The sequence below is a fragment of the Schistocerca nitens genome, chromosome 2, assembly GCF_023898315.1.
Source record: "Schistocerca nitens isolate TAMUIC-IGC-003100 chromosome 2, iqSchNite1.1, whole genome shotgun sequence".
In the NCBI taxonomy this organism is placed as follows: domain Eukaryota; kingdom Metazoa; phylum Arthropoda; class Insecta; order Orthoptera; family Acrididae; genus Schistocerca; species Schistocerca nitens.
In genome coordinates this window covers 287,100,128-287,120,484 of record NC_064615.1, presented here as the reverse complement: position 1 = coordinate 287,120,484, position 20,357 = coordinate 287,100,128, and the positions used below count along the sequence as shown (strand labels likewise).

At 41.1% G+C, this 20,357-nt stretch overlaps 1 protein-coding gene and 1 pseudogene across 1 annotated transcript in view; both read right to left on the bottom strand.

Moving 5' to 3' along the window:
- Positions 1-1,759: 1,759 nt before the first annotated feature.
- On the bottom strand, positions 1,760-2,982 carry LOC126234985 (protein DEK-like; annotated as a pseudogene).
- A 7,037-nt stretch (positions 2,983-10,019) lies between these two features.
- LOC126236038 (uncharacterized) overlaps positions 10,020-20,357 on the bottom strand; it is a 33,079-nt gene continuing 22,741 nt past the window's right edge. The window contains exon 3 of the mRNA XM_049945071.1: positions 10,020-13,817. Coding sequence (XP_049801028.1) covers positions 13,509-13,817 — 309 coding nt within the window. The 3' untranslated portion in view covers positions 10,020-13,508. The remainder of the gene's footprint in view (positions 13,818-20,357) is intronic.

The window sequence follows — 20,357 nt, the reverse complement described above, 5'->3', positions numbered from 1 at the left end:
CCAGTAAATGTGCGGCATGTGTCCATATAATGGATAACACCAAAGATACAAAAAAATGGGGAGTGAAATTCTGCACTGTGCTTCAACTCATGTTTTATGACTGTAGGCAGCCACAAAATGCGCGGTAAATTCTGTGCTGCCTCACTCCTTCCACAGTCCAAATGAATGCATATCACTCGTTGCAAAGGAAGGGTGGTAAAAATTAAGTACATACATGATTGTTAAAAGTGGGCTGTATTTCTAGACTACATCGAGAAATGCAGTTACAGAAGCGTGCTTGCTGCTTGGCGGTCACGGCCCATCTCCCCTTGTCCTGGCCAGTTCGGCAATGCATTGTGTGGACAGGTGGGCAGAAAAAATCCTTACCTGCAGCGAGCATCCGGTCGCTGCTGCACCCTTGTGGCACGTTGCACCAATAGAGAGCATTCCGCATATCAATTACACTAAATACAAATAGCCACATGCAGCACAAACAGGAAATAAAATGAAGAAATTGTCCACTGTAAACAAAAGAAACACTTCAGTTAGTAATTTGATATTGATGTGCACTAGAGTCTATGTTTCTTGTGGAACAACACAGATCTTCGACAGTGGTCGTTTATAAGTTCCCGTAGCTGTGCGCACTGAAACAACCCGTACCGTACCATCAGGACCAGGGTGCGCACCAACAATGACCCCAGACTGCCACACGAGGGGTGGCAAATTGTCTTCCTTCAGTAGAACCAATGTACCTGGCTGTAGATTGTCCTTTGTTGATCACCAGTCAGTTCTCTATTGTAGTTGTGATAGGTAATCCCTTGACCACCATTTCCAGATGTGCTGCTTGCACTGTTGAATGAGCTGCCACCTTGAGAACCTGGATGATGGCTCTGAAAGCAAGCCTGGCTCTGGGACAGTTGTTTAGGGTTCACCAAAGAGAAAATGACATGGAGTAAGGTACGAGAATTCATCTAGGTTGTCAGGAGGCTTGCTAACAGCAGCTGAGATTCTGTATGCAACAAACGAAGATGCTCGCTCATCACTATTAGTTTAGTGACATGACACTTATGAAGAAGAATCATGGTGTGCTTCTGACTGTAAGAAACTTTTGATTGTTCCAGTCTGCCTCCCATCCTTAACAACTGTTCCTCGTCCAGAAATGGATGAAGTGAGTTGCCTTTCTTGGGGATTGGTCGGCCATGTTGTAATTCTTCAGTTACCTTGGAATAATCTTGCTGTTGCACCATGCGAATGACTGCCTTCGATGCTGTGTGCTGTGTGCAGTTCTCCTGTTGTTAGGTTTCCACTATGCCTCTCGGTGGGTTGCCAACTGAGACTGTTTATATATCTCACATTAAGTATGGAATGTCAAGGTCTGAAGAAACTGACGAGATATAGCTTCTCTGGAATATTACATTAATAATAAGCTTCTAAAATTTATCAGTAAAATGAAAAAGCTTCCACTAATAAAAGTAATTTAAAATTTCTCTTAAAAGTATACGGTTCTATTAATGTAGAATGTTGAAGCACTGAAACAAACATGCACACTTCAGTAGGCATCTGGACTCATTCCCATGGTATTTCTATTCAAGTTTTTTCCTTTTATAACTGCAAGAGATTATTTTTTGTTATATATTGTTACTTTATAAACCAAATCAAATAACCAAGTCAAATAACATTCTCTCGATGTGGTCATTTTTATTTAAAATTGCATAATATTCTGCAAGATGCATATGAATTGCAAGTACAATAATCACTAAAACTTGCAGCAGCATATTCTTCATGTAGATATCAATGATTTTACTGTTACTTTAATGAATCATCCTTGTGTGCCAAGTCAAAACATGGATAATGAGCATATACTTGGTTACAAACAGTCTTCATTGTTATTTCTTCGAGGTTAGCTCACTCCAAAAATTCTTTGGCATACAACTTTATTTCTTCATCTGTAGGTGGTGCCTTTGTCTTTTTTGAGAGGGGTTCGTCTTCAGATGAATCCGACATCACTCTTAAGAGAGGATTTCTGTTTTTTAGCTGAATATTTCTTCTCCTACTTTTTGTTTAGAGTCTTTTTAGCATTGGCCTTCTTGGATGTCTTTTTTAGATTGGCTTCTGCGACCTTCCTTTGATTTTGACTTGGATTCTGAATCATCACTGCTAGATTCTTTATCAGGTTCATCTTTCACATCTCCCTTTCCTTTTCTTTGTCTGTTGCTTTATTTTCTGATTTCGGAAGGTCCTTTTTTCTTAATCCATGTTGTCTTTGCCATCCGTTGAATCTCCCCTTAAGCTATTTCTATGCGCTTTAGCCCTGAATCTCCCCTTAAGCTACTTCTATGCACTTTAGCCCTCTTTGAACGTGGTGTTCGTTTCTCTGTTTCATTTTCCGATTCCGAATATCTCTTGTTGTTGGCCTTTTGGGCTGTAGAGCGCTTTGGTCTGCTGTCAGGAACAGGTGCTCCAGGGCCTTTGGGCTCTAACAAAAATGTTAAAACTCTCTGTACAAGTTCATCACACTTTCCTTTTCTCTCAACGTCTAAAATAAAACAAATTCTTTTCAAGACACTCACTTCCATCTTGCTCAGAATATGTTTCTTCTTTTCATACTGGTCTGACCATTTGTCAAAGTCAAACCAATAGAATTTCCGTATGTTGTTTCCCACAAGAGTGACCTTCCCAACTCTGTTGAACAGAATTCTGTGAAGCTGCTTTAGAGCATCAGCCTTTAATTTCTTGAAAAATGCATCAGTTCTTGGTATTTCACGCAGGGGAGTTCCTTTGCCTTTTGGTATTTCAATTGCCTCCGTTTCTTTAAGCTCATTGAATTCTTCTGTGAATCTTTGCGCCTTTTCTCTCTCTTGCACCTGATATTTCCAGGGTTTGGTACAGCAATGGAACTGTTTCATCCCCCGACTTGCCGTTTTCTCTGTCAAAATCCTCGTTATCCTCACCACCGTCCTCTTCTTCACTTTCTTCTTTGTTGTGCACAGAAACAGACTTCATTTTTTCTTGCTGCCAGAACCTTTCAACCTGAATGTTAAGGCTGGTATCGCGTGCAAGGCACAACAGTACTCTTCAAGCATTGGACTTAACTGAATGAGGAGGTATCTTTCGTGACACAATCCAACCAAATGATGTTTCCTGTAAGGTTGGGTGGTTATCTCTTTTCAGTTGACCAGGCTGCAGTGCATCAAAAAAGATCAATGCTCTAGGCAGAAGAGCAATCTCAACAGGTTTGTTAAATGATGGGTCTGCTAACCTTACATGCTTAGGAAGCTGCCAGGAGGTGGTTTCAAGAGATGTTGTTGGTAGTGGCCCTGTTATACGCGGCAGTAATGTACTGACAGCATGTGTGCCATAGTCAGCAACTCTTGAGGAAATGTACACACTGCAAACGTGCGACGATTCTGCCATTTGAACGTCGCTGATGCCACTTATTGATATTGAATGCCGACTGAGCTTTAGTCCCATCCAATCTGCTAAGCTCCTAGACATAAAGTTCATTAGTGAGGCACTGTCAAGAAGTGCCCTGCATTTGTACAGCTTCCCATTTTTGTCGACGATGTTTACAAGTGCAGTAGATAATATTACTTCTGCATGTTGGCGGTCTCCCTTCACTGTGCAGTATGTCTGCTGTTGTTGAACATCCGTTTCTTGGTTTCTACTGTCACTACTACTGGCTTGTTTCTTGTGCAATAATGTGTTGTGGTGCTTGTTACAAACGCGGCAGTTGCCAGCACAGCATTCCTTCAGCCTATGCTTCATGCCCAGACAGTTGAAACAAAGTTTTTGTCTGTTCACGAAGTCTATTCTGCTAGCAGTGTCACTCTCTTTGAACTTAGGACACCTACTTAGCTTATGTGTTGAGTTGTAGAACGTACAGTCGGGAGCAGTCGCGAGAAATGGACGTCAAGAACTGTTCCCTTCTGCCTTAGTATGCTTCGCTGCCAGCTGCTGGGACTGGGGCAGCATTTTGTCTGGATGAATGAGCTGTAACGTCTGACAGCTGGTATCTAGAAATGCCACCAGATCTTTCAGACACGGAAACGTGGTGTCAGCTGTTTTACATTCCCACTGTTTCCTCAGAGTCACACTAATATTATCCAACAAAATGTGCGAGGGCAGTATTTCATGCAATGGAATGCCGACCTGCATTACGCCAATCGCGTTCAGATTTCTCATTATCTGATTAATTAACATCCGTAAGTCCTTAGCAAATTCAACTTTTATGGTAGGCAGATTCAGAAGTTCTTTTACATGTAAATTGTAAATCAACAATTAACTTGGGATTGTTATACCTTTGAACGATCAAATCCCATGCAATCTTAAAGTTACCTTCTGTAACTGGCAAGTTTTCAACCAGCTTACAAGGTTCACCAGACATACATGACAATAAATAATAATATCGCTGGGCATCAGTTAACGCTTCGTTGCTAATAATTAATGCCTTAAAAGTATCGAAGAAGTGCATGAATTCTGCTATGTTACCATTGAATTATGCTAATGAAATTGCTGGGAGCTTTATTTCACGTTCACTGCATAAACTTGCAGACTTAGGTGATAACACAACATTTGACTGGAGCAGTGTTGCTATCCATGATTCTATATCTAAGCACAAGTCTTCAAACGACTGTCTGTCTGCATCATGAGATTCTTCTACATCGTTAATCTCTAACTGAGTTTGGATGTTGTTGTATTCATCCTTGCTTGTATTTAGCAGTGACTGCCTTACTCTGAGGTTGTTGAGATTGGATCCTTCTTGAAAGCTATTAATAAATGTGGAGAGTCTAATTACTCGTGACTTGATAACTGATCTTTTCTTAACTAAAATTCATTTCTCGACAGGATCCATGCTTCAGGAAATTAGCACAAAGGATAATAGATTAAGGAAATAGAGCCAGGCTGCTCACAGAGCAGGACAACGGAACCTGTAGAGCGCTCACTGGGCTGCAGCTGCTGGCGGAGATAGCGACGGACGGCACTTACTGATGCACTGGTGTCGTGTTGTCGGAACTGCTTGACTGTGTTACGACGTCTGCTGGCTTGAGGTGCACTTCACAACCCATTTCTCACGGCATTTGTACCGTGGAGAGCTCTAGCACAGATGTTTATCATTGCTGATGCTTGAGACACATGCAGAGCGTACGGTAATCTCGAAGAATCACACAAAAATCCACGATAACTGGATACTCGTAATTCGTGGTACGTGCAAATCAAAACACATTACTTTTGTACTGGAAAATGTTCGACTAGTTATATCTGGCCCAGAGGACCAAAACGTAGGCAGCTTTAAAACGCGCAGTATATTCTGTGCTGCCTTGCTCCTTCCACAGTCCAAACGAATGCATATAACTCGTTGCAAAGGAAAGGTGGTAAAAATTAAGTACATACATGATTGGTAAAAGTGAACTGTATTTGTAGACTACATTGTGAAACACAGTTACAGAAGCGTGCGCGCTGCTTGGCGGTCACGTCCTGTCTCCCCTCGTTCCAGCCAGTTCGGCCGTGCATTGTGTGGACAGGCGGGCAGAAAAAATCCTTACCTGCAGCGAGTGTCCAGTCGCTGCTGCACCCTTGTGGCACGTTGCACCAATAGAGAACAGTGACACACTTATATCCTCCTGTCAGAATGTATCACAGCTTAGTGGTACCTATCAGTTCCGGCAATCAGTTTCCATGCTCAGCTCATCCAATGGCGGTGTTTTTGTTTCCATGCTAACAGCTGTGTCCTGTGATATGTGGTAGCAAAGTACACACATGGGCCAGCGGCTTCTATAATGTTTGGTGAGGTGGTGGTTCTTAATGGCATGTTTGCTCACCAGTTCTTGTTACCCAGCATTGAGCAGACATGTAAATGTGATACAATGCAAAATGGCAGGTGCCTGTGACAGCTGATACAACCTCTATCATCAGCATGTGGCCACGGCAGCTGATTCTCAAAGGAAGCTTTTCTTCTCAGTCATTCTAATCACAGTACACCCTTACTTACATGCACATGGAAAGGCCAGTGCCTACAGGACCTTGGAGATGGCATCACCAATGCATTGGGCACCAGCAGCCTGTCTATAATCAAATGTGTTACTATTATGAATATGAAACTTCCTAGCAGATTAAAACTGTGTCCCACATTGGAACGAAAACATGGAACCTTTCCCCGGCAAACATCTGCCAGGAAGTTTCAAAGCGCTCTCTCTCTCTCCCTCTCTCTCTAGTCCCACAGCTATATCTAATTCAGTTGTTCAGAAGTGTATAGTCAAACAGGTATCACATCATCAGATAGTGTGACATTTCCTCTACTGAGCAGTTTACTTGATTTTAAATACCACATTTATTTACCTCTTTCCATAATTTCAGCATGTGTGTGACAATCCAAAGGAAGAACTATAGTGAAACTGCAATGCTCATATACATATGGCTCTACTTCCAATAAGAATTGGACTATGAGGTTTTGACATCAAGGGAACAAGACGTAAGTAGTTATAAGCTGGTAGAGACTTAGAGATATTTGTGAAGAATTAAATATTGGGCTCGGAGTCAGCAAAAAATTGGGAACAGTTGAGTTTGATGGTAGCCTTGCCATCTTTGTGTGTAATGCAGGTGTCAAGAAAATTGGCAGAGGTATGAATGCAGTAATCAGCACCTAAGTCATTTGTGTATTTTTTTGCATTTTTTCCACCGCCTTGAATCCTTGCTCCTCCCATGTGCGACAACACAGAAAAGTTTCCTTATCCCAAGCCAGAACCCAGTCCCACATACTGTTCCTGCAATGTTGTTTGGCTCATGGAGTCCCCCCAAATGGCCTTACGATCAAATTACCCATCTTTGGCTGCCATCCTTCCTTCCACAATGACCTCCATCTGTTCCTTTTGCCCCACTCCCAAATCCAATCATGCAGGACTTGTTAAAGATCTTCTCTTCTTCTCCAGGACCCTACAATTGGAACAATTTTTCATCACCAAACCTACCAATCAGACTCAACCAAAGACCAATATTGAACCCTGTCTGACTCTCTTCACTCCTCCATCTAACAGTGATCAACCCCCCACCACCCCCAAATCACACCGTTAACTTTGCAGAATTTCTTAATCTCGAACCTTGCCTCCTCATCATTCCCTAATTCCCTAGACATGCAAACTAATGTTACATTTGCAGAAAGAACCACAATCCATCACCTAAAAACTGATCCTAACCTTATAATTCTACCTGTTGACAAAGGCTCCACCTCTGTTGTATTGAACCACAAAGATTATCTGGTAGAAGGACTCCACCAGCTATCAGATTCATCCACCTACAAACCCTACCATGATGACCCCATTCCAGAAATCTAGCAGGACCTCCAGTCTCTCCTCAAATCCTTAGGCCCATCCCAGAACCTCTCCCCAGAGACCACCTCTCTCCTCTTCCCTACCACCCCCCACACTCTAGTTTCTACATGCTTCCTAAAGTCTACAAACCCAACCACCCAGGATGCCCCATAGTGGCTGGTTACTGTGCCCCACTGAGAGAATCTCTGCTCTCATATAGCAACACCTTTAGCCTATTACCCGAAATCTATCCTTCTATATAATAGATACCGACCATTTCCTCCACTGACTCTCCACAGTTCCTGTTCCCTTACCAAACGGTGCCCTGCTTGATACTATTGATGCCACTGCCCTTTACACAAACATCCGGAATACCTATGGCCTTACTGCAATTGAACAATACCTTTCCCAACACCCAATGGATTCCAAACCTACAACCTCTTCCTACCCACCATGACCAACTATACCTTTGAAGGCATTACCTACAAACAAATCTGAGGTGTTGCTATGGGCACCCACATGGCACCATCCTATGTCAACCTACCCATGGGCAATCTAGGGGAATCCTTCTTAAACACACTGAATTCCAAACCCCTCACCTGGTTCAGATTCATTGACAACATGTTTGTGATCTGGTTCGAGGGCGAAGACACACTATCCACATTCCTCCAGAACCTCAACACCTTCTCCCCCATTTGCTTCACCTGCTCTTACTCAATCCAGCAAACCCCCCTCCTAGATGTTGATCTCCATCTCATCAGTACCTCCATCCATATCAAACTTACCGACATCAGCAATACCTCCACTTCGATGGCTGCTATCCATTCCATGCCAAGAAGGTCCTTCCATACAGTCTAGCCACCCACTGACAAGCAGTCCCTCTTGAAATATACCACGGGTCTCACAGGCCTTTACATACGGTAATTACCAACTCAACCTTGTACAAAAATGAATCTCCAGTGCCTTATCTTTCCAGTCACTCACCACCTCCCAAAGCCCCACTGTCCGGCCACAGAGGAGCATTTTCCTCGTGATTCACTACCATCAAGGATTGGAGCAACTGAATTACATTCTCCGCCAGTGTCCTGACTACCTCTCATCGTGCCCTAAAATGAGGAATGTCCTACCCACTATCCTCCCCACCTCTCCCAAAGGGGTAGTCCACCAACCACCAAAACTACAAAATATCCTCATCCATCCTACACAACTCCTGCTCCCAACCCCTTGCCTCATGGCTCATAGCCCCATAATAGACCTGTCCCATACATCTTCCCATCACCACTTCCTCCAGTCCTGTCCAACCATCACCTCTCCCATCAAAAGCAGGGCTACATGTGAAACCAGTCATGTGTTTTACAAGCTAAGCTGCAACCACTGTGCTGCATTTTATGTGAGCACAACAACCAACAAGCTGTCTGGCCATATGAATGGCCAACAAACTATGGCCTAGAGCTAATTGAACCACCCTGTTGCTGAGCATGCCACCCAACACAGTGTTCTTCATTTCAATGAATGCTTCACAGCCTGTGCCATTTGGACTGAACTGCACAGCTGGAAACTCTCCCTGCAATACATCCTACGTTCCCATAAGCCTCCCAGTCCCAACCTTTGTAACTCATTCTCCTTACCCACCTAGCCCCTTCCCTGTTCCCATTCCAGCACTACACAGCCCTCTACTCCACCAACACACCCAATCTTTTTACTTCTATCCTTTTCCGCTACCCCTCTCTCTTCCACCCTCCATCTAACCTCCCGACTGCACCTACTGCCTTACCCTCTCTCCACATCACCACTGCACACTCCCAGTAGCAGCACTTTACCGTCCCCTACCACTATGCAGCTATCCCTCTCCCTCCCCGCCCCAGCCTCCTCGTTACACCCCACTTGGTTGCCTCTTCCCATCATGTGCTGTTGCTCGTAGTCTGGCTTCAGTTACCACAGACTGTGTGTGTGTGTGTGTGTGTGTGTGTGTGTGTGTGTGTGTGTGTGTGTGTGTTCAACAAAAGCATTGTTTCTAGAATGAAATTTTCAGTCTACAGCGAAGTGTGCACTGATATGAAACTTCCTGGCAGATTAGAACCGTGTGCCGGACCGAGACTCGAACTCGGTCTCAGTCCGGCACACAGTTTTAATCTGCCAGGAAGTTTCAAAAGCATTGTTGGCCAAAAACTCATTTTGTGACAGTATTTTGTTGTGCCTATTTGTGATGCAGCATCTCCACTATATGGTGAGTAGGAACTATCCTTTGCATAATATTGTTACATTCCATTCAGAATTTTCCATTGTTTGATTGCACCTTATTTATGTTTATATAGCTACCCACTGCTGCTTCTAGTATTCTTACCATTTGCACTTAATTCAGCTTCCTGGGAATGCTTGTCTTTTCCACTCCTTTGTTGGATTTTGGATGTGACATGTCTCTGTCACATTTTCTTTGATCAGTGGTTGACACTCAGCAGTAAAAGGGAACTATGTTGCATCTATGTGCAAACTGGTTAACTATGTGAATGCACTGACAAAAAAGGTGACAAGCCATTTTTACAGTTAACAGGAGACAAGAACATTAATACCGTCATCAGTAAAGTCAATTAGTGGTGGTCTTTAAGTTGTTCCAAGCACTCAAAAATATTTCTTCTTTTTATGACAGTCAAGTATTTTAATTTCTCTGATAAGACGAAAATTTACACAGACGTATTACATACAAAAAATAACAACTATTTTGTAACTTATTACTGACTACTTCAACATCTCATATGAAATGCCAACACTCACAATTAAAAAATATAATTGCTAGAATTATTATTATTCTTAGAGTTATGGTTATGGCTATTAAGGTTATGGCTTTTTAACTCTTTTCAAAATATTAACTTCCTGTTGTTGCACTTGATGAACTTTTGCCTATTTGTTACTTTTTGGTATATTTTTATCTGGCCATGTAAAAACCTCCCACACCCAATATAATTTCATTTATGTGGTACACAAAAATAGCACAACACAACAATATCATTTCTGACAGCATTTATTTTATTTTCTGGTTTACATATGCCAATTAAAATCAGCAGTAAAGTCGCTTGGAAAGATATGGATGAGAAATTTGACAACAGCTACAAAGTGCCCATCCCAACATACCAGAAGCGATATAGGACATGAATGAGATTCTGTGCAAAGCACCTTTGAAAAGAGATACTGTTGGTAGATTTCTGGCTTATAAGACAACCTCAAGGAGTAAGCTGACCATATAAAGAAGACATCACATCACATGAATTACTGGAACTCTGGGAAAAGCTGAGCTTCCCTTTTATTTCAACAAAGAAAATTTATGCAGAGGTTCACAAATTCACAAAAGTGTTCAAAAATTATAGAAAGCAGAGGATTTTTTGATATTACAAAAATTGGGTGGAAACTGGCTTTGCAGTGAAGACAGAGAACTTTACAGAAACCAAACTGAAACAGGAGGCCTAGTGGGATACACTACTGACATCAGAGTCCTTGTTGCCAACAAAATCAAGGTCACCACCGTCAAGTACCTATTCAATGAAGACGTTTTGGCAGGATATGAAGACTTACAAAAATGCTATTCTGGCTCAGAAAAGGCACCAACACATGAAAGCCCAGACTGGAGATATGACATCAGATTTCTTTTTCAGCTCTGTGAAGTGTTTACCTATCATGAGGAGAAAAATAGGCCTCTGATCAAATGACAGAAGCTACCTCAAGCTACCTCCCCTTCATTGTGCCAGGTGGAATTGAAGGGCAATATTTACACTAGCTGCTTAGTTTTATCCTTCTGAAAAGGAGAGATCAGCTCAAAGTTACTTGTGACTTCACTGTAACTGCATGGGAAATGGTATGGTTTTCAAATCAGCACTATTTAGAGGACACATACAGTGAACTTCAAGCTGCTGGATCCAAACTGAAGTGCTCTAAGGCTCTTAAACCTTTTTCCATTCACTGGAAAAATTAATGATCCGTGCCTGATTTGCTTCACTCAAATATGGTGACCGAGTGAGCTGTAAAGCTAAGGGGAGGAGGAGATTAGTGTTTAACGTCCCGTCGACAACGAGGTCATTAGAGACGGAGCGCAAGCTCGGGTGAGGGAAGGATGGGGAAGGAAATCGGCCGTGCCCTTTCAAAGGAACCATCCCGGCATTTGCCTGAAGCGATTTAGGGAAATCACGGAAAACCTAAATCAGGATGGCCGGAGACGGGATTGAACCGTCGTCCTCCCGAATGCGAGTCCAGTGTGCTAACCACTGCGCCACCTCGCTCGGTGTAAAGCTAATGGAAAAGCTTCACAGCACAGCAGAAGTGATAAATATCTTAGCAACAAGTTCATAAACAGTAATTCATAAATTTCAAACTTTCTGGTAATTTATTGTATACCATACTCCACTTACAAATGAAAATTGTTTAAATTTGTTTTAGATACTCCCATGTAATGCTATGTTTTGTTTAGTGTAGGAGTTTTTTTTTTTCACAATTTAACAAAATGGATGACATTTTTGAGAGTTTTAGGCAGAAGTTCATTATGTGCAACCATAGAATTTTAAATTTAGAAAATCATAGCTCTAATGTTTTTGCTACATCCTCACTGTTCACAAACTGCCATGATTGCCTGGTAGTGACGGAAAATATCCACTGGGCTGTGAAAGTTAACTTCAAGGGCACTCTAGGTGTGTCACTGTTCACTGGGCTCCTCAATGTTATGATGTCTCTCAAATTAGGCACCTTACATAGAGAGTAATGTTTGTTGTGTACTTCAGTAATAGATTACAAGTGTAAAGTGTGAACTGAGAGAGGATTTTAGATAGACTTTAATAATTGCCTCAAAAACAGCTATTGATAGAGCATGTACACGTTCAGCATTCAAAGATTGCAGCCCATAATGCCTTTTCTCTCTACCTATCAATAACAAAATTTTTATGGCTACAAATCCGTATGACTGCAGTTAGATGATGCAGAGAACATGGTTACTTTTTTCTGCAGACCATCAAGATACACCACCCACTTGAGAGCCATGTGAACTGCTCTTGCATAAACTGTCATGGATAGAAGCAAGACTGCAGCACAAGCACACTCCAACATTCATGCAACAAATGCATTCATGAAAGAAACAGGTACTGTATATAAGAAAACTGTAATCATGCAGTGGATAAATGTATGTTTTGTTTGAGAAATATCAACAAATTACAGTTCCATATGCCAAAAAATAAATTCACTGTGCTTTCAACAAAGGTGGGTAACTGAAAATACTTTCAACTTTGTTAAAAAAAATAATCTTTAAAATTATTTTAGCTGCAATTTATGGAATTAAATGAAGAAATTTTCCACAAACAGATTACAGCTTATGGATAATCAGGAAACATGCTCATATATAAGCATATTCCCTAACGTTTACATGCTATGTGATCACCCATTATCTGTTTAACCACACTCCAGACATATATGTAGCCACATTTTTCTGGCTTCTAAGACAGGAGTGAAGTATTTCCATTACTTTTTCCAATTAACCACCCACTTCTTCAATTTTATACAATACAGTGTCCATCAGTGTTCCTCTGTGCTTGTGTGCAATTCAGCTCATTCACTATCAGGCCCTGGACACCAATGAGACAAGTGAAGCAATTTTTACCAACAAATTCCTCATATTTCACTTAGTGTGGTACTTTGCATTGGGATAATACAATTAAGAACACATGGATATATAGACATTGATAAAAAAAAATGAGCCAACTTGGTGCTGCATGTGTTTCACACAAAAAATATGACTAGACTTTATTTGAAAATGACATTGTGCTCTCCGTATTTTACATGATGGGCTAACATTGGTTTGGACAAAGACACGACATTAACAATAGACTTTTCAAAAACTAGTGCACAAGCACACATTAATACATATATTATACATTGTGAATGACACAACATCTCATTTCTTCATACCATTTGGCAGTATTAAACAAGTTAGAGGGATAATGAATACACCAACATTTTCTAAGGGTCTTCTAAATATTTCTGTATTTTTGCGAGATTCACAGTTAAAACTTTGCTCTATGTTATAATTTAATAAAAATGCATAAGGTCAAATTTGTCAGTGGGTGCTTAAATATATTGTCCAGTAAGAGACAGAAGCTGAAAAAATTGTTACTTACATATTCACGTGAAAACTATTTAAGAACTACAAAATTTGTTCCTGCTGCAGCAACATCAAGTTTGTGAACACTAGGATTAATAAAGTGGGATTCCACCTCTTTGTAACCGTTCCATGTACAGAGCAAACAATAGTTTATTGTTTTCATAATAGTACGGATTATCAGTAGCGGTGAGAGATGGTGCATACTGGCTGAGTACGTGCTCTGACATCCATGGGTATTCCTGGCTTGTGGCGCAATTGTTTTCTATGAAGTTGCCATCAACACTGTGAAAATTAGTGCCACTATTCTTGTCTGTGGCACATGTGGGACCCAGTGAATGTGTTGACTGCAGCCGTTCATCTTTCATACTTTGCAAACCATTCCACTCTTCCACTGTTCCATCCTGAAATGTAAATATACAGTTAACAGTTAACAAGCACCACACAAAAGTGATGGTAACAGATAAAGGAAAAAAAAAAGTTATGTATAGACATTTATTTTCATGATAAGCTCACAAGGCCAAATGCTAGTCACAATGACACAATGGCAGAAAGGAACTGTCATATTTGGACATGTTCACAACCATAGTGTGAATGAAGAGCTGCTTGAATTGTTAAGAGTATCAATGTGGACTGGTCTAAGTGGCTACATGGGTTGGAAGCACTTGCGGCAAATAATCTATACTACTATACAGGATTAGTAAGCAGAAAAGGTAGATGCTTTGAGAAGTAATAGTATTTGTGATTCTGAACAAGACACTCCAAACGGACATATGACCTACTCCGAATGGTTTCCTAGATAGGACACGTTCAATGTACGTTGTTATTTATTTTCTGTATTAATCAGTACATTGTCATTGTTCACAAAATACCACAGTTGTGAAAAGGTATTTGAGAGGAACAATGTGGTACAGGGAACTTGTGGTCTATAAAGTCAGGAAACTACTTTGAATTGGCCTACAAAAATTAACTGCGCTACAGTGCATGCATGCCGAGTGATATTTTCAACAGTCTCTCGCTCCCTTCATGCAAACTACTGATCCTGGAGAAGAAAATGAATAGGACCTTTTTTGCAGGAAATCTAATATGGTTTCACTTTGTACAGTGAGATGTTTTCACTGGAGGCCGTAGTTTTCAAGTCATTCAAGAAAAATGTACAAAACTAACATTGAACGTTTTCTATCTCGGAAACCACTGAGATAAGGCATACGTCCATATGAAGTTTTTTGTTCATAAACACCGATACTATCACCCTTCCCCTTACAGCACGTACCTTTCCTCTTGACTCTTCCTGTATGAAGACAAGAAGTTGTTTGTCATTTTACAAAAAAATCTTGAGAAGGTCTTGACCAATTTACGTCAAATTTTTACACAATATGCTGATAAACAACCAGACAGATGTATGCTATATTCGCTTTTAAACAACAATGAACACGTGTTCTGTTAAAACCAACTGCAAGAGGGAGAATGTTGTGCTGTGCTGTGAAAATGTGTGGTTTAGTTTTCTTTCTTGCAGTGAGTTTTACCTACAATAGTAGGGCATTTAAACCACTAGACAAATTGTTTCTCCCATATACACACCTTCTACTTGTATATAACTGTACACAAAAATTGTATACACAACAATGCACTCTTTTGTTTTCTTCCTCGCAGTCGGTTTTAAGAGAAACATGGAAGTTGTATTCATGGTTTATCGGTTTACGATTGGAAGACTATTAAGGAACCTGAATTGTCCTTAACTCTGTAATCCTACCCGCTCACAGATCGAAACTACATGAGACACGGTCATTGGAGCTACCAGCCTCACAGGTTCCTTTCATACCACGTATACAAACAATTCAAACTCATTTACCCACTCATTTTAAGTGACTTCATTCGCCAATCAAGGTATTGTTTGCAATAACAATAAACAAGGCTCAAGGTCGCAGGGGGGAAGGAGCAAGAGAAGATGGACAGAGAAGGGAGGAGGATATGGACACAGAGAGGGGGAAGGAGGAGGTGGGCAGAGAGAGAGAGAGGGGGGGGAGGGGGGGAGGGAGGAGGACAACAAAGTGGATAGAGAGAGAGCAGGAGGAGGAGATTAGGGTGTACATACAGGGGCAGGCAAAATAAGGTGAACAGTGGTAGTAATTGGAAGGTTGTGTTTGACGGTCAACAATGCAGGTAAGGCACGTGCCACTCTGGACTGTGTGTGTTCAGTATGGATTAAGCATCAGTGCAGTTGTTTACAAGTAGTGCACACTTCGTATTTTCATTCAGAGGCCAAGACTGACATGTAATGAAAGACCTAACAGAGTTCCAAAGAGGGCAGATTATGGGGGCCTGATTAGCTGGAGCATCAGTAACCAAGACAGCCAACTGTTTCAACAGTTATGAAAGCCTACACAAAACATGAAAAGACATCATCATGTAAACATAATTGTGAGCACAAAGCAAAAGTAAATAACAGAATCGTCGTACGCTAACACGAATTGTGTCAAAACAACACAAAATCATGGCAGCCAAAGTGATGCAGAGCTCAACAGCCATCTTTGAGACCCCATATCTATCAACACTCTCCGCCTAGAACTCCATAAAGCGAATATTCATGGACAAGCTACTATACCAAAACCATTAGTGACAACAAACAACACAAAGAAGCATAACACATGGTGTTATGCTTCCTGAATGGCTGATTAGTGGGAACATGTCACATGGTCCGATGAGTCAACGTTTTCATTATTTCCAACATCAGGCCACATTTACACCTGGACAATGCCAAAAGAAGCCAACAATCCTGATTGCTTGATTCCAACGGTTAAGCATGGAGGTGGATGTGATGGTGTGGGCAGGCATATCATGGTATTCTGCTGGTCCTATCATTACTCTCAAAGGCTGTGTTACAGAGAAGAATTATGTGAACATTTTAGGTGATCAGGTGCACCCCACGATTCAAATGTTGTTCCCAACAATGATGTCATATTTCAGGACAATAATGCACCTATTCACACAGCCAGGACAATACAATTGTGGTATGAGGGGCATGCAACTGAACTGTACAGTCTTCCCTAGCCAGTGCAGCCCCTGGACTTGGACATTATCGAACCCTTGTGGGCGGTACTGGAGCACAGACTCCAGAGCAGATTTCCACCTCCCTCGTCACTACAGGAGTGAGAAGAAGTTCTGATCGAAGAGTGGCATAACATTCCACTGGAGACTACACAATCATTACATGCCAGTATTCCAAGAAGAATTGCAGCTGTATTATGGGCAAATGGGGGTCCAACCCATTATTAATAAACTATTCCCAAGTAAGTACAGGTGTTCACATTATTTTGCCTATCCCCTGTACAATTCCAATACATATTCAGCAATTATAAATCACTGTGGACTTTGCTAGTGCAGTATAAGATGAGTGACCATAAGAAGATCCTAACCTACAGCGATCTGAGATAAATGTCACACCTTGCCAATGACAATCAGTTTCACACCAGACAGGAATTCCTGCCATCAGTGATGGAGGTCATCTCAAGCAGTTTCTGAGCAAATACTGCGAAGAGGAACTGTGTGTGACTGACATTTGGAGCTGGTATCTCACAAGGAGCCATTACTCACAGCACCAGATAAAGATGCACGTCTTCAATAGGCCAATCAACACAGAAACTGCACAGCACCTGTCTGGAGGCGCACACTGTGGTGCAAAAAATCAGACTCTAGCTTCTTTTCAAATGATGGAAAGCACTAAGTGCACCGATGGCCCAATGTCATCGTTTACAACATACCACAATTGTGAAAAGGAATTCGAGAGGAACAATTTGGTACAGGGAACTTGTGGTCTATCAATTCAGGAAACTACTTTGAATTGGCCTGCAAAAATTAACTGTGCTACAGTGCATGCACACCGAGCGAGGTAGGTGTAGTTCCAGCCAGAGGTGCATCTATGACATTTTGGTGGTGACATCATGACTGCGGCCCACTTGTACAGGTTCTCTGTGAACACAAACCAAGATGTTTATTCCAATACTCTTGGTGGTCATGTACTATCCTCTCTTTTACATTTTCATCATTACCACTTAAGTAATCTCATCTTCTAAGATGACGACAGCCAATTCATAGTGTTACACACACATGTTCCTAGCTCGATGAACACTTACGCACAGACTGCTCCTCCACTTGCCCACTAAATCACCCGATATTAATTACGCAGAAAATGTCTGGGACTATTTGGAACAGCAGATGGAACATAGCACTCAACATCCTCATTTTTGGTCAATGAGTGGCTTCAGCTCAATATGACATACAACTTCATCAAATTGTGACTACTATCAAGGCCAGAGATGGTGTTAAATGGTATATATGGCTGAAGTTTAAAGGAATAGTTGACCATGCACTGGATAGATTTGTTCCAGTAAAATAGTTGATAGTGGATGGGAACATCATAGTATAGTCACTGTAAGACAATTCTAAAGAAGCAGAGATTACGGCATAAAAGAAAGTGTAGGACTATAGATAGATAGATAGATAGATAGACACTAAATGAAAGATGTTTGGCTGTCAAGAGAATGAATGATTACTGTAGCAGAATACTGTCAAATGATATTTCACAAAACCCAAAGAAATTCTGGTCATATGTAAAGGCTGTTAGAGGCACCAAAGTTAGTGTCCAGTCCCTAGTGAATAAGGCAAGAACTGAAATTGAGGGTAGTAAAGCAAAAGCAGTGTTCAAATGTTCCTTTACAAAGGAAAACCCAAACAAATGCCCCAATTTAATCCTTAAACCACTGAAAAGATGAGTGAAATAAACATTAGTGTCAGTGGTGTTGACAAACAGGTGAAATCATTAAAACCGAAGAAAGCTCCTTGGCCCAATGGAGTCCCTATCACAGTCTATACTAAATTTGTGGCTGAGAGCGCCCCTCTTCTAACTATAATCTATCATAGATCTCTTGAACAGAAAACCATGCCCTGTTCTTGGAAAAAAAGCACAGGTCACACCCACTTGTAACATGGGTAGGAAAAGGGATCCACAAAACTACCATCCAATATCCTTGACATCAATTCATTGTAGAATTTTATAACATATTTTGAGCTCAAACATAATGAGGTATCTTGAACAGAATGGCCAAAAACATCAATCATGTGAAACCCAACTAATACTTATCTCACATGACATACTGAAAGCTTTGGATGAAGGCAGTCAGAGAGCTGCGGTATTTCTTAATTTCCGCAAAGCATTTGACTCAGTACCACACCCATGCATATTGTCAAAAGTACGACCCTATGGATATGATCTATCAAGTGAAATTTGTGAACAGATTGGGGACTTTTCGGTAGGAAGGACACGGCATGTTTTTATCTTGGATGGAGAGTCATTGTCAAATGTAGAAATAACTTTGGATGTGCCCCAGGGAAGTGTGTTGGGATCCTTGCTGTTCATGTCATATATTAACGACCTTACAGACAATATTAATAGTAACCTGAGAGTTTCTAGAGATGATGCAGTTATCTATAATGAAGTACTGTCTGAAAGAAGCTGCATAAATATTCTGCCAGATCTTGAAAAGGTTTCAAATTGGTGCAAAGGCTGGCAACACTTTAAATCTTCAAAAATATAAAACTGTGCACATCACAAACCAAAAAAATATCAACGAGTCACTGTTGGAATCAGCCAACTCATACAAATATGTGGGTGTAACACTTTGTAGGGATATGAAATGGAATGATCACATAGGCTCAGTCACGGGTAAGGCAGATGGCAGTCTTTGGTTTCTTGGTAGAGTACCGGGGAAGTGCAATCAGTCTACAAAGGAGATCGCTTAAAAATCACTCAATCACTCATGTGACCAAATCTAGAATATTGCTCAACTATGTAGGACCCTTAACAAAAAAAGGACTAACAAGGGATATCGAAAGTATACAGAAAAGCGGAGCATGAATGTTCACAGGTTTATTTGACCCGTGGGAGAGTGTCACAGAGAGAAAGAAGAAATCGAACTGGCAGACTCTTGAAGATAGATGTAAACTATCCCAAGAAAGTGCACTAACAAAGTTTCAGGAACCGGCTTTAAATGATGACTCTAGGAGTATACTGTAACCACCTACATATCACTAACATAGGGATCGTGAGGATAAGATAGGGATAATTACTGCATGCACAGAGCCATTCAAACAATCATTCTTCCCATGTTCCTTCCGCGAGTGGAACAGGAAGAAACCCCAATAAGTGGTACAATGGGACTCAGCCCCTGCCATGCGCTTCATGGTGGTTTGCAGAGTATAGATGTAGATGTACTATCAATGTGGACTGTTCAAAGTGACTACAAGGATTTGTGAAGCACTTGCAGCCAAGTAATGTATACTACCACACAGGGTGAGTAGGAGGAAGGTATGTGCTTTGAGAGGAGATAGTATTGGTGATTCTGAACAAAAAACTTCAAATGGACATATGCCCTATTCTGAATGGTGTCCTACAGAGGACACATTTAATGTACATTGTTATTTATTTTCAATATTAATCAATACATTGCCATTGTTTACAACATACCACACTAATGAAAAGGAATTCAAGATGAACAATTTGGTATAGGACACATGATGTCTATTGAGTAGGGAAATTACCTCAAACTGGCCAACAAAAGTTACCTACACTACAGTGAATGCACAGCGAGTGATATTTTCAATAGTCTCCCGCTCTCTTCATGCAAACTACTCGTCCTAGAGAAAAAAGTTAATGGGAGCTTTGTTGCAGGAAATTTAATAAGGTTTCAGTTTGTACTGCGAAATGTTTTCACTAGAGGCCGTGGTTTTCGAGTCATTCAAGAAAAATGTACAAAACCGACATCAAGGTGTTCTATCTCGGAAATCATTTGGAATAGGGCAGATGTCTATGTGAAGTTTTTTGTTCAGAAACACCAATACTATCACATCCTTCCCCCACAGCATGTATCTTTCCTCCTGACTCACCC